Source organism: Gambusia affinis, linkage group LG22 (assembly GCF_019740435.1).
Source record: "Gambusia affinis linkage group LG22, SWU_Gaff_1.0, whole genome shotgun sequence".
NCBI lineage: Eukaryota > Metazoa > Chordata > Actinopteri > Cyprinodontiformes > Poeciliidae > Gambusia > Gambusia affinis.
In genome coordinates this window covers 6,168,099-6,183,831 of record NC_057889.1, presented here as the reverse complement: position 1 = coordinate 6,183,831, position 15,733 = coordinate 6,168,099, and the positions used below count along the sequence as shown (strand labels likewise).

The 15,733-nt window shown below is 35.9% G+C and overlaps 1 protein-coding gene across 6 annotated transcripts in view; it reads left to right on the top strand.

Annotated features, from left to right (window-relative positions):
- The window catches only part of lama2 (laminin, alpha 2), a 152,770-nt gene that overhangs the window by 61,897 nt on the left and 75,140 nt on the right, over nt 1-15,733 (top strand). For all 6 annotated transcript variants that reach the window (XM_044105771.1, XM_044105770.1, XM_044105769.1 and 3 more), the window contains exons 15-19: nt 6,178-6,282; nt 8,894-9,105; nt 9,753-9,861; nt 9,932-10,045; nt 11,998-12,125. In XM_044105771.1, coding sequence (XP_043961706.1) covers nt 6,178-6,282; nt 8,894-9,105; nt 9,753-9,861; nt 9,932-10,045; nt 11,998-12,125 — 668 coding nt within the window. The remainder of the gene's footprint in view (nt 1-6,177; nt 6,283-8,893; nt 9,106-9,752; nt 9,862-9,931; nt 10,046-11,997; nt 12,126-15,733) is intronic.

Below are 15,733 nucleotides of genomic sequence, written 5' to 3'. Positions count from 1 at the left end.
ATTACCATAGTGCGTGTGTATTTGCGTGCATGCATCCATGAGCGTGCAATCGCTGGAAGCGCTATATGCTCGAACTGTATGAAAAAGCAATTCTTTGCTCCATTCTGATTGCGTTACAGAGATGGATGCTCTTTGACTTGATGTGACTCTTTCACACACAGTGGAACGTCATTTTAGTGTGTGTCATTGGAAGTGACAAGCTGTGCTTGTTATAACAAGCTAGCAGTTGATGTAAAAGAAAGTAAATGTGTGTGTGATAATGTTCTGCATAGTCTCCAGCTTTATTAATGCAGTGAATGCTCCTGCTCTGTGGCTGCTCGTCCGACCAGAAGCATTTTCCACTCATGCTCGCCGAGTATTTTATTGCCAATGTTGGCCCAAGGACTGCTCATCCACAAAGATGGTCGTTCTCATCTTTAAAAAGCATGCTGTTAAAAGAATATCCATGCAAGGTTTAGAGTTTGTTTGACAGCAGTGAGGCCATAAGTGGAGTTCAATTTAGAAAGCCAAAAATAATTGTAAGATGTTATGAAGTGAGAAGTAGCATCCTTTATTTTTAATGTAATTGAATATCTTTCTTAACATTCATTAATATATTTTTTGCTATGTTCCTACTTTCTCAGCCTGCTTTATTTCTTTTCATAATCTGTTCAAATATATGCATGCATTCCCACACATATTGGGTTAATATGTGTGCAAAATGTAACTTGATAACACATTTTGTCATGAAAACGTCTTGCATAATGTTGGCTGGAAATCTTCTTAAACGAGCTCTACCAATTCTGCTGAGTCATCAAATATCCAGGCAGAAATTTAACCGAAAAATGCTCAACAGCGAAACATTAAATGTGCTTGAGGTGCAACTTGCAAAGGAACATTAAATCAAATTCATAAGCCCATGTCTTTAAATCTGCAAAATGTATTGAAAATGTTTGTAAACCTTAGAGAAAATGTCATTTTTATCTACAAATTTCATAGTCATTATAGAACAAATGCTTCACATCAGGAGATTGTAATTCTCTTCTTAAGTTCCTGGACCCAAAATAAATAGGATAATACTAGTATAGAATTTACTGCAGCCTTCAACAGCTGTCAAATTCCAACTTTTCTGTATCCATCATATTTGGCGATTTTAAAACCCGACTTGCGGTCAAGACAGATGAAAGCTTCAGAGACACAGAATTCTCATCATTTGGAGAAACAGAGTGCCAGAGTCAGGCAGAAACGAAGTTCTGGAAGGTTGAAAAATAGAGATAAAGTGGTGATGGATGAGCATGGACAGAAGAGAAATACTCTTTCCTGACACATGATGAAAAAACACAATGTGCTGGAACTCATGTCCAAACACACAACTTGGCTTGCAATTCATTTTCTCCAAACCTTATCAATAACTTTTCTTCTGGACCTTATGAGAAATGTTTCTGTTGCATTTGTTTTGCTGTTTAGCTTCATGAGTGAAGTTGAAGTTCACGTTAAAATATCTAATGTGGAAGATACATAAGATAATTAGATTTATATATTTTTATCTTCAATAATTTTTTGTTGTATAGATTAAAAAGTACAATTTAAAATGGTAGTGTCTTAATGAACTATTATTTTTAAACTATTAAGAATTTTAAAGACCTGCAAAGGCTTGGTTGAAAATCAATCAGTCAGCTTTTGATTTACGGTAAAGTTTAAAAATGTAAAAGGTCATCCTTCTCTTTCATTGTTCTGGCCATAAAGGTTTTTCCCAGAAGGATTTGTCCTTTCTAGGTAGGGAGCTACATTTTGGAAGAGGTTCCCCTTCTTGATCAGTAGCCTCTCAATCCATGGTTACATACATGCATACATAAACACATAACTCAGCTATAAAGTTTCTTTTGTGAGCTTCAAGTAAGATTCACAACACGCTTCTGCAACTGACTTTCAAGACCCAGTGATCCGTGGGAGTGCAGAACAATAATTGATTGGCTCTAAGACACTGGGAGCAAAAATGTGAGCTGCTCTTAGTCTTCAATTTAAATGAGATGTGCATACTGAGTTACAGTTCCTCTAACCTTCTCTCATCTGCCTCCTGCAATAATGATCATGCTGTAGTCCTGCGCACACCCACTTCAAAGTGTGACATTGTTTTTATGCTTGTTTTTTAAGTTGCACCATCTGCATTACTTAACACTGCATAAAACGTCACAGTTAATACAAAGTTTATATAACGTTCGTAAAGTGAGCACCACCAAAAGTATTTAGTAAAATGTATCTAACCAAACAAACCACCTCCTCGTGATTTTATAGATCTGGCATGTTCATAAGTTAATGTACTTTCAGAAAAAACGTAGCGTCTCTTGAAATGATCCATCAATAATCAGACTTACATTTACAAAGTCGTAAACCAGTCAAAACTGGCATAGGAAATGCAGCAGATTTTTAGTAGTTTTCTTTGATCACTCAAATTTCTTGGAATTTTTTTGTATTGGTAATATTATTAGAGGGGTTATGTGTATGCGAAGTCTTTGTATTTGCAGCAATGCGGAAATAAACATGTTAAAAAAAAAATTTGTAACATATTTCTTCAAATTCACAACAGATGTCAGAAGTGATCCACCACACAGAGGAATCAAAATAAATAAGTCCATAAACTAAATACAGTAGAACCCCAGTGTTCATGGGGATTAGGGAATACAGCTGCCAGCAAATTGCAGAAATCCACAAATACTTGAGATTTGTTCTAAAAACACTTCTGCCTATTTTAATAGTTGTACTGGTAAGTCCAAATATACCTTAATATGCATTATTACACACAGTGGCAACAGTTTTGGCACTATGAGAGAAACTAATATTTGCATTCCTCCTGCAAATGGGTATCCATAAAAAAAGATTCTTTGGCTCTTTAGCTACTTTGCAAATGCCTCACAATAGCGTGTCAAGCAGCATTGCACCTCGGCATCCTAATTGAAGGCCTATAAAAATGTTTCTCCAAAGATTTGGGGAATATGCAAGGTATCAAACGAAATGCTTACTGGGACAAGCGTAGATCTACTAACTGAAGAAAGTATGGGGAAATCAGTGAGACATTCTTGATAGAAATCTGAAAGTATTTGTTCATTTTTAGACAGACAAAAGTCATAAACGTACAACCAAGGAATCAACTAGTTAAGAGGGGGGGAAAAAAAAGATTTGGGAATGATATGTTCAGTTCCCTGATGTGAATCCAATAGAAAATTTATGGGAAATGAATATCAAGGTGCAAAAATAAGAACATCTGGACCGCTCTTCTAAACAATTTGAATCAGAATTGTTTGGAGGAAAGGGTCAAAATCACACATGTAATAGATTCAACCGTGTGTTGTCTTTTCCTAATAATGGACTATTTTATCAAGGACCAAACCACTTCAAGAAGAATGTTTTATATGTTGGAGACAAAAGTCCAATTTGTGCTTTAATTTTTTATTAAATTAAATGATTTACCCTAAGGTGAGTCAAAGATGTAACTTTTATAGACAGTAAAATTACATGTTGCCCTACATTTTTTACTGTAGGTTATCCTTACTGCTTTATTCTCCCCCTGGCATCAATCTGAAGCATGAATCTGACCTTTTCAGAATACCAACTCTAAAGTGAGGATGGAGTCATACTTTGTAGGTCATTAAACTTTTGACTTGGTTATGTAAAGTTATGGAAAAGTTATATTGCATCAAGGCTTTGCTGGGAACCCTGGAGGAATAGTGAGGTGGAGAGTGACTCATTTATTACTCCTCCTCTCACTTTCCATGTCAAACCCACTCCTTGGCATAGGCAGTAAATTAAATATCAAAAGTTTGTTTTTCTAGCAACTTCTAAGCAAAATATGTTTTCCCTTTTTTAAGATAGTTTTGGAAAGAATAATTTTTGCTCTAGAGAGTGCCTATAGCTTAATGCGGTAAAACATCTATTTTTTTTTTTATTATTGGCAACCTTTGTGTTGTGATTACTTTTCTCCCTTCCTCCCACATATTGTATCAGAATAAGCTGTTACTCATAGCCAGTAATAAAGGAGTCACTTTAATGAAAATTGACTCAGGCTCTTTGTTACAGTTTGAACAGTGTGGATTATGACTTCCTTTTCTCCTGACCACTAGTAGAGTTAATAACAGGCTTATCTCACTCACAGGGGTGCATCTAACCAATGTCTGTTACAGCAAAGTGTTTATTCTACAATCGTTTTTACCATCCTTAATACCGTTCTCTCTGTAGATAAGTTTCCTCACCTGCTGTGCTTTTTTTTTTTTTTTGTATTATTGGTTTGTCATTTCCTCAATTTTCTTTCTTTATTCCTTCTCCAAGGGTGAAATCAGACACTCATGTTGCTATGAAAAAGCTTTGATTGTTGACCGGAATTCAAGGGAAGGGATCAAGAAAAATTCGTTTTCTGAAAAATATCGAGTGTTTCAAAGAAAGTAAATTTATAAAGTTAGAATCCGTTGGAGGTTTGGGAGCCATCTGAAAAAAGGACCATCTTTAACTTCTTAGCTCAAGGAATCAGACATTCTAGGTTGTCCAAGAGATTTTTTTCTCAAAAGTGTTATAGTTTTAGAGATTTAGTGATGATAAAAAACATGATGGTCTTAAACTAAAATCAAGAAGATAATTATCAACATATTTTTGGTAAAATCAATTATTTTCCCTTTTGCAGCAAGTTTCAATGAGCTTATGTTTCTGTTGTGCAGAATGTGCTAGAATTGCCCAGTCAAAATCCAATTTAGCCTTTGCAAGAGTTAATTTTAGCTTTTTATGCTCACTATTCAGTCTGACTAAACCTAATCTATTTTGAGAAGAACAATGGGCAAAACTCTAGTTTTTAGAGCTGCAAAACTGAATACATTTTTATACCACCGCTTTAGATTTAAGTTATGAAAAGATTTGAAAATCTTTGGGGATTTTTTCCACTGTGCATTTATACACTGATGTGTGTCGGTCTGTCACATATAATCCCAATAAAATACTTGATTTGTGGGCATAATCTGAAAAAATGTAAAAAAGATTCAAAGGATGGCGACAGTTATGACATATAAGTTTGCATTAAAACCGCTGTTTTGCCGCAATAATATAAAAAGTTTAAATGCTTTGTCATACTTCAGCTTATATAATGACAAAAGCAGGTCAAGCAGCAGAAGTGTTAGAGAAGTGGGGGCTGCAGAGTGTAAGTTTATGCTATTGTTTTACTGTCCTCTGGGGTCCAAATCTGTAAATTGAGGTAGATCAAGAATAAGTGTTATTGAATAAAAGTCTCTACTGTAACACCCCTGCAGGCCTTCCCAGGGTGTGTGGGGGTGCAGGGGTGTGTGTGTGTGTGCACGTGCGCGCTCAGGTCAGCTATCAAATGAGTGATTCCCTCATCCTACTTTAAAAAGTGTGTGTAATGATGCAGAATAGCAGAGGTTTATGGAGACATTATGCCTACGTTTTACTTCTTCACTTACCGTACTCTCTCAAGGACCATTTCTTTATCTTTCTCTCCCCCTTTCCAGAGTGTCCCCTTCTCTCAGTTTTATAGTGGCATTATTATCTCACTCCCCCACCCATTACTGCTCAGGATGGAGCAGAATAATAAATTTCAGGATCATGCCGATGCAGCGTTTCTCCAGCTCAAGCTCCTTTTGTGGTGTCAACAGAAAGGGTGCAAAGAAAGACCGTTGGACAACAAAGACTTTGCTGAATACCTGTTCTCTGCAACTTTTTAACATTTCAAAATTGTTTTGGTTTAGAAATGGATTTTGATCAGATTGGTGTATATCAGCGGGTTTGTTTAATTTTGTGTATTAGATTCTATTTGAAAACCACATGCTAGGACTAAATTAATTAATTACAAGGGTAAATTATAATTTTCGTTTTAATTGAACCTATTAGTTATTATAAGTAATAAATTCCATCAGCCTTCAACATGCACAGGTTGAACGTTTTGTAAAATAGAGTAATCGAAGCCAGTACTTTGTTGTATTTTGTTGTTTCTATGGGGAAATAAAATATAGGGTAATCTGATTACAGCAATAGCCCCATCAGTGGTTCAGTCCAATAAGGAGAAGTCCTGAAAATAAAGTCATTAGGACAAGTGTACTTTTAAAAGAAAAAAAAGATCTGAAGATAAGCTCAACCACTTTGATGAATTAAACTCCAAATAATTGTGACCTTTATTGTTCTTTATTGCTTGCATCTCTTCAGGTTGCAGCCTATGGAGGTGAGGTGACGTTCACAGTGTCATACCAAACAAATCAACAAGAGCAAGTGGCCATCAGAGTCACCTCAGAGCCTGACCTTATTATTGAGGTAAGTTAGAAAAGACGCAAGGTTGAAAAACTTTGAGACATTTACATGCCAATATTTAATAAAGACCAGGTTATCTACACATGGACTGGAAATCAAGAACTTTTTCTGTGTGAATTTAGCTTATTGTTAAACATCTGTTTCAATTCCAAGTAATTGAGGAGTACATTCACTTTACCATCAGACAGGCATATGATGACAAAAGTAGCATCAAAGAGAGTTCAAGTGTTTTTTGTTTTTTAAAATGAGCTTTTATGAGACCATCAAAATGTAACTGTATGGTGCTGTAACATTTTTTTTTTTTTTACAATAACTGTTGAAATATATTAAATATAGCCTCCAGTTTTAGTGTGATTATAAATGTGAGACCTTTTTGACTAAATTGAGTTCAGCAGCCACATTCACAGTAATAAAATGCAAACAATCTCTCCAAACAGTCACTATTATAAGCATTTACAGCAAAGTGTACTGTGTTCATGCATAAGTATCTCATACACCGCCACTGAAGGGGGAGGAGGAAAAGGGACTGACATTGAGTGTCACCAAAGCCTAATTATTATTACCTTTTATGTTTGGGAAAAGTTCACATATCCCAATAAACTCCTGTGTATGTGTAATTTATTTATATCCTTTCTTTACTCACTGGCTTTAGCAGGGGTGAACATTGAATAATGCAGAAAAAAAAAGGTGGTAGAAAACAGACATGCACAAAGACACAAAAATAGCCACAGCATGCGGAGAAGTGCTGAACTGAGCAATAAAAAATGCAGATGGAGTATTTTCTACCTTCTCTTTTATAATGAGCAGGTTGCAATATGATGCATGGCAGCAATAAGCAAAGCAGTGACACTATTAGTTAACTGTTAATGTCTTCCTTATCACTAAACAACACCGCAACTGTGTGCTAAATTTGAGAACGACAAACAAACGAGCATAAAAAGCAAAGAGAGAAACAAAAACTACATAAAAGCAGTGGAATTGTTTTGTATTTCAGATGACAGATAAATATTTATCTGGCCAATATCAGGTCTTAAAATTAGGTTTAAAATGTTGCAGAATAATTCAACATTGATTATGTCGTGTCCTTATTTATATCAAGAAATTCTTATAAAATTAAATCAAATTAAAAAGTACAACAATTATTTAAAAACTCGAAGCTTTAGCTCAAGGTAAGGGTTAGTCTCAGACTTGAAATTTTGAATTTATCAAATCTTTAATTTTTTTGTCTTTAGCCCTTCAATCCGGAGGTGTTGTTTAAATTTAACTTGGGATTTAACTCGGAAGTGGGTGAAAATAAATTGAATTAAGACATGGTTATAAGCAAACTAAAGCCAGTAATAAAATAAAAGACAAAACCTTTTTAAAAAATTATAAAGACGTAGAGAAATACCAGAAAAGAAAACTGCAAGATGAAGAGGTACGAAACTGTAAGCTTGTTATTTAAAGCCATGTCAGTGTGGATGGAATGGAAGGAGGAGGAGAAAAGGACAAGTATCGGTTTTGTTGTCATCAAAAAGCCTCTTCACTGATGACAACAATGAACCACCTACACACTGTCAGCCAACTTTCCCCCTCTTAACCATCTCTTCATCAGCCTTTGTCTCATGTTTTTCTGTTTTTTGCCCTCACTATTTATTCTCTGCATGTCTGATATATTTCTTTTTCTCTCTCTTGCTTTGATTTTTGTCTTTGTTGTATATATTTTATAAATTGTCTAAACATAGAATAAACTCAAAATTTCATTATGCTTAGATCTTTTGTAGAATTAGCATGAGGATGATTTTTATCTGTCGCCACCTTAAAGTTGCTTTCAAGATGAGGAGTTGAAAAGAAACGGGCAGTTTGCAATAAACTGAGATAAATGTTGATCATATAAAAGTCAAAATTAACCATTTTCAATAACAATTAGCCATGTGAATGGAAGAGATTCAAAGGGTTGAGCTAAAGAACATGCTACATTTACTTTTACATGTAATTTTGTTTTCTACCTTGGCTAGTTTGCTGAATGAAGTGCTGGAAATCAGAGTTTTGTTTTTAGTGAGTGCGTTGAAATTCAGGGACTGCTGTTTGGATCTAATGACCAAATGTGGATCTTTCTGAACAACTGCATGATAAGTAACTGAATAAAATAATAACATTTCAAATTATTATAATGTAAAAACGTCTGGAAGAAAAGCAGTCCTAGAGTGTTGTATCAGAATAATGTACTGCTGTCTTTGCATCTTTCTCTCCTGCAGCTGTTTTCTCTGCTATGACCTACTCCTCCTTTTTTCCATTAAATAGGTTTTCTTTAATGGCTTATTGGTGTAAATTGCTCCCTCCTCCCCCATTGGTTGTTGTCACTCAGTTAGTTACTACATGCTATTGATCCATGGTCAACAAGAGATGGTCAGATACATGGTCTTGGCTCAGCTCATTTGCATTTAGTCCATGCCGAATGTCAATAGTAACTGAAGCTCATTACCTAATGACACATCATTCACCCTGTTTTTTTTAGGACTGGCTTTAATAGAATGAGATTATTTTACATCAGACACAGAGAAATGTTCAAATGTCATTGAACGTAAAAATATATATTTGCGACTGTTGTATTTCATGTTTTTCTTTCTATCAGGGAGGTGGAATGAAGCTAATAGACAACAGGTTTGGCCAGCCAGTGTATCCGTCGTCTACCAGCACCAAACACATTATTCTCCTTCCTGAGAACTTCCTGGTTTCAGAGACGGAACAGGCGATCAGCAGAAGAGATTTCCTGTTGGTGTTGGCCAACCTGACGAGTTTAATGGTGCGGGCCTCATACAGCACGGAAACCAGCGCTGTCTACAGGTTGGAAGAGCACTCACTTGGATATTGTGTAATAATAACATGAAGAACATGGTCATCATTAGTGTGTTTTATAAAAGATTGTTTATATCTGTATTCTTCTGTAACAGACAATTCTTTGTACCAGAAGTACAGGAGCATATTAGTTTCTTTTAGGAAGTTCTTCATTAATAAAAGAAATGAGCTCATTCACCCTGTTAAACTGACAGTAAAAATGTATGTCAGTTGACTTTAATCACACAGCAAATAGTTTCCAACAATTAAAATCAATCTTAGATACTGCATCATTGTACTGGTGATTAAAGCCAAAGCACAAAATCCTGCAATAAATCCCACAGTGTGCAGGAACTTTATTCTGCTACTAATTGGGTTTGTTCATCCTTCTTCTATGCAGATGAGCAAACAAATGATTAGTTTTACTAAATGAAGATGCTCATAAAGTGTGTAGCTGTTCTTTAATATTGTCTCCAAACAGAGATTCTCTTTTTAAATTTTTTATAGTTGAAACTCATTGCTTTTAGATTAGCAAAAAAGCTTTTACTCTAAACTGACTAAAGAACTGCTTTATTTTATTGCTATTGGTAGTTGGCTTGCCAACAGGCCAAGAAGTTTATGCTTAATTGTTTCATCTTTTTTTGTATTCTGTCCAGGCTCCACTCATTCTCAATGCAGGTGGCAAATCCTTTAGCTACCGGAAAGAGAGCGTCAGCTGTAGAAAAGTGTGCCTGTCCCCCTGGATATGGAGGATTATCCTGCGAGGTAAACACACAAATCGTACACACTGCTTGAACATAAAATTGCTAATTCACTTTTGAATTGTTTGTTTCAGACATGCCGTCCTGGTTTTCGACGAGTCTTCGGTAAACTGTATAATGGTGTGTGTGAACCATGCCGCTGTCATAGACACAGCTCACATTGCCATGAGTTCACAGGACATTGCCTGGTAAGGTTATTAATAAACTTAGCATGTCTTGTATTTTGTGCATTTATAATGCAACAGAAAAACAAAGGGTTGTTATGCTCAAGTTTTCTTTTGTTAATGGACACAAATGAAAGATAATTTGGTAGCAATTTCCTGGCAAATGTTCCTCATTGTTTAGGAGCAATCTCAAAGGTTTGGGATATAACATTTAGGTCTATAGAAGAGCTACATCCTTAAAAGGTCATCACTCTATCCTACTCAGACATACAAACTTTTCATACCTAAACACTCGGCAAGCATAAACTTCCATGCATTTCATAGGTATTTCCTATGATAGTGTAGCACAAAATGGACCATATTTGTTAAGCAAGTAGAAAAGTATAAAGGGTTAGCAAAATTCTTTGCAAATAAATTAACATCTAAATGTGGCATACATTTGTGTTTATTTCCTGCAATTAAAGCTGCAATCTTTGCCAACTTTGCACGTCTGTTAGCTAATATTTTTACTCATTCTTCCTCACAGAATAGCTTACAATAAAATAAGAGTTTTGCAGTAAAATTTCTACCATGCCACTTAAGTTACAACTCATCCAATATTTGTTTTAATTGATATTAGTCTTCAGCCAAGTCAGTCATGAAGTGACAGGCACTTTGAACATCATCAGCTACTATTTTATTCTATGTGCTGTATTTCAATATTTGAAACAAAATATGCATATCCAAAAGAAAAGTATAACTGGAGCTTTTATGGATCTGCCATCTAGTTGTCAGTAGAGGAACTGCAGGAGAATGCACTTTCCTACTGTTTACACACACTCATACATAATATATGTACAACAGACACGTATATGTTACCCTCTCATGTGGATTTCCACACATTCACTCCCCACTCTACCCACAGCCTTAGGCTGATTCTGTCAGTTCCCATTCCACTTAATACACACACACTAAAGCCCACATTGGTGAACACACGCACAGAGAACAAAAACCCCACACACAGCCACACACACACCTGTGTGTTTGCATTACGATGTTATGGTTCATTATAAATGAGGAGGATGTGTCAAAGGGAGACGTACATTCAGAGAAAGATAGTCGGTCTGAGAGGCCATCTTTTACATGCAGACACACACACACACACCTCTACACACGCACGCAGTCTGACATTCGCTGACTTACAATCACATGTGCACATGTCCCACCTGTACACACAGTGACAGACAGGCAGCCAGATGCATCCACGCACACCTCCACTGACACCAGTGATTTGTAGCTCCAACTGAATGAATGACTGACTGATGCCACAGACTTATAGGTTAACACAGTGTGCATGTGTCAGGGTGTGTTTCAGCCGTGTAAGGTCATTTAGTATGAGAAATGAATGGAACATGTTGACATGGTAACATCTTCCCACACACACAGTCCCTGAAACGGTGAAAGTTGTTATAACTGGAAAACCGATTTCTGCAATGGAAATATTTGATAAGGTAGAATATATGGAAGAAAAAAAATCAATTAAGCTACTGTTGAACTGCCTTTTTTTTTTTTTAATTCCTCCTTCGAAACTAGTAAACTTTTCAATGATTTATCTATTGGGGGAGGAACTGCCTTAAGGCAATGTGCTCCAAACAAGGTCGAGGCTGTCTACAGTGATGTTTTGCTGGAAAGACTTAAACTGTGCTTGTTTTTCAGATGTTATAGACAAATCATTGCCAATCATAGTCATACTGTGCATCTCATTTGTAGTAAATGAGCGACTTGATGATGTGCGATATTCACAATGAACTTGGTATATTTCTTCTTTTGAAAGAATATCAAGTATAAAATAATAAAACCTGATTGATATGAAGAATTCCTCCAAATGTGGATTCAGTATTTTGATTTAAAGCAAAACTTTGGTAAAGTTTTAATACATTATTGTTTTGGTGTTAAAGCTAATTAGACAATTTCTAAAATTTGTCTTTTTTTTTTAGGACTGCACCCACCATACTACTGGCCACCACTGTGACACCTGCCTACCTGGTTACTATGGTAACGCCACCCATGGGACACCTCAAGACTGTCAGCCATGTGCCTGCCCACTTAATCTTCCCAGCAACAAGTAGGTTCTGGAGAACCGGGGGTTAATAATGTGACCAGCCTGTCTGTGCTGTCTCTACTCTGCTTCTCTGTTTTTTAACTATTACTCGTCATAATCCCCAGTCGTGACATAAAGACTTCATCATCTTGGGTAGGAATATAATTGTGGTGACATTATAGTAAAAATATCATCACCACAGGAAGAGTGGAGCAGGGTATGACGAGAAGCATCATCGCTGTGGGACTAAATGTCATCATCATTAGGATCATCAGAATGCATCCACAAAATGAGTGCAAAATACATTCGAATCTTTAAAAAAAAAACAAAAAAAAAAACTTTGGTAATATTTTTGTGAGAAGCCAGTCACATTGTCCTCCCGCTGTCTTAAATTACAGTACCTTGTATCATATTGGTAACTGTCTAATTTAACAACTTTGAACACAGATGTAAAGATGTGTGTATTTACACGCTCGTCAAAAAACAACATATTTTCTTGCATGGTGAAAGTGAATTTCTGGTTGGAACAAGGTTGTGTACTTAGAGACTATTTGTGGATGCCAGCATCAACTTAGTTTGTTAATTAAGAGGAATGAATTCAGACTTAATTTGAAAATTCCTCAAAAAAAACAATTTGACCTCAACAGTTATTCATAGGTGATAGAAACATTTATAAGGATAGGTATTTGGTCTTGTGGTTCATAAAAGAAGCAGACAGATGCTTCAAATTATTGAAATGCTGTTCTGTTGGCCAATTAAGTCAAAACTTTTATTTATATAGCACCTTTCACAGACCTATACATCACAAAGTGCTTCACAAAGGCAAGATCATTAAAACAAGAAACACACTGAGTAAAGGTTTGTGAATAAAAATGTCTGTAGTTGTTAAGCATAGGGACAGTGGGACGGTATTTAAAAGCCTCAGAGTCACTGCCTGAAAACTGGGAGACAGTCTTTTGTCTCACTGTCTGAGTTTGAAACTCACAAACGCATTTTGAAACTCGTTTGTGGTACCAAGAAGCAGTCCAAACGCTTAAAAAAAATAAAAAAATAAAAATTTCTGGAAATAAGTTGATGTTTTTCCATGTTTGGAAAGCAAGCAGTTTCACAAATTTCCTGATTATAAAATCACAATTGATAGGGCCTGCTCCATTACCTAGCAACCCCAGCCTAGCCCAGCCTCTCACCTATTAACCCAAGCGGAGCTCCAATGCATTTGGTCTGTTGGTCTTACCTCTGCATGCGCTGTACAATGGCCGCATGCAAAAATACAAATGTTTTGTTGTTGACTTACCATACAGAAACAGCTGCTGCCTCCTAGATGGTTGCGAAGGAGGCGCTAATTCTTCTGTTTCTGGGTCTGAGTCATAGTCAAAGATGCTCTGTTGTATAATTGTGCATCTGTTTACTGCTATTTTGAAATATATACAGAGAGAGTGTAAACGCCGGGTTGGATGGCGTGGCCAGCAAAGATTTATTTGGATTTAAAGTGACAAGAGGCCCTAAAACAGCTCATTCTGAAAGCAATTCAAAATGGGCAGAATTGAAATCTCATTATCTAAGAATGACTTTGTGCAAAAAATGAAAAGAACATGTTTTCTATTATCCATAGAGGACCCATAACAGATCCCCTTTAAAAGTAATCTTCACATGCACAGGAAGGCAGTGCAGGGCAGCAAGAAGAGGAGTTCTGGGCGCTCTGCTGTTAGGTTTTGTTAACACTGCAGCATTCTTCACAGGTTTTATTCAAACAAGTAAAACAACTATTACAATAGTCTGAACAGAAGGGATAACTTTCTATAACTCAGTCTCACAAATGGTCTCAACATAGAAATGTTTCTGAAATGATAAAAACAGTTACGAACAAGCATTTTACTGTGATTGTGAAAAGACAAGATGACACCCAGATTTGAGAGACTACAGAGTACCAGCTAAAAAAGAAGATTAAATAATTGTTTTGTCTTAGGAAATAGGAGTTTCTTTTTGTTTGCATTTAACATTCAATTTAAACATTATTGTACAGCCATTTGATGAGGGATGTTCTGTTTTATTGTAGACTACACGTCCCTGTTTTATCTTTTTCCATTTTATTTTGTTCAAGCCATAATGTTGGATTTTGAACTTGGAGTTTACCTCCCAAATTGAAAATTTTAACTTTGGTGGGTGTTCCAGTTAACTGTTCTAATTTATAATCCTATAATTTGCATGTTTGCAGATGTTACATTATTAGAGAAACAATCTATTTTAGGTTGTGCAATGTAAATTTGACACAAATCAATCTTTCTGACATACACAAAGTCAATACAAGTAAAACAACATTAATTGTGGTTTTAAATGTGGCTATGGGCAAAACAGCCTACCAATGAAAGAAAATATCAACTTTCTTTACTGTTTGAATAAATTTAATCTTTAAAATAATGAATGACAGTAAACACAAGAAACAAGTGTCTCATTCAGTTTACAGCAAAATGAACACACACATCCCCACAAACAAACACTGTTAGCAGCAGCTGAGAATTTTCTTGCAGCCATTACGTGTCAATTCCACGATGCTACGAGCTAAAGAAAGACACAACTGACTGTTTCTCTTCCATGCTTGCATTAGTGTGAGGTGCTATGCCTACCAGTCCTTTAAAAATAGCCATCCAGTCTCATCTGTTCACTGACAAGTTGCTCAAAAACTAGTTGAATATTTTTCATCTAAGCTTTCATGAGCTTAGATGAAAAATAATACCCTAACCCTAATACCATGTTGGTGTTGCTGTTCTGTGATCAGCCTCAAGTTTTGTTCATTTTATATAAACTCCAATGTAATAGGTGTTTTAGGTGTTGACATAAACACATTTTCTGCCATTAATCAGTGTCACTGTCCCAACACTGTTATAGTTGTTAGTATTAATCCCAATTGATACTAACACTAAGTTTACAGATCCAACATGAAGTAGTTCCCTTAAATTTCTCACATTTTGTCTGAAATAGTTTTAAAATTTGTCATGAGATCTTTCTTAAATCAGTTCACTAGCTTTCTAGCTTTATATGAATTGATACCACAATTCTTTTCTGAGGACCACCAAAGGGAATCCAAGTACCACTAGTTGTGGCACTAAGTGTCAAAGTTTGAAAACTATGGTGGTGGCAGCATCATGCTATGAGGATGCCATGTGTTTTCCTCTTACTGTTCCTAGTCATGTAACTCATTATGGCAAGTTTTGTTCAAGAGGTATAAAAACTTTTGCAAGATGTTGCTGATACTTGAATTTAATTTAAGGTTAATACAGTAGTACAGTAGTAGTACATAACAGAATCCTGTCAAGTTATTTTGTATTTAACACAAAATAGGCACAATTATAATGTCTACCTAGCTGATATAGTAAGAAATATAAATGTGAAATTGGTCATCTATATAAAGAATCAGATTTTATATAAAGACTTGGATTTTGTTATGGTTTACGCAGGTGCATTTGCCAAGCAAGCTTATCTGGAACTCAGTGAGCAGCTCATAATGAGCCAGTTCGTCATCTAGTGAGTCAGTCTGGAGCCTGGAACCCAAGCCAGCTGAACTATCTTTAGTTTATGGAAGTGGGAGGGTGACAGAACAGGGGGCAACCGACTATCATGTTACTTTGGTTCCC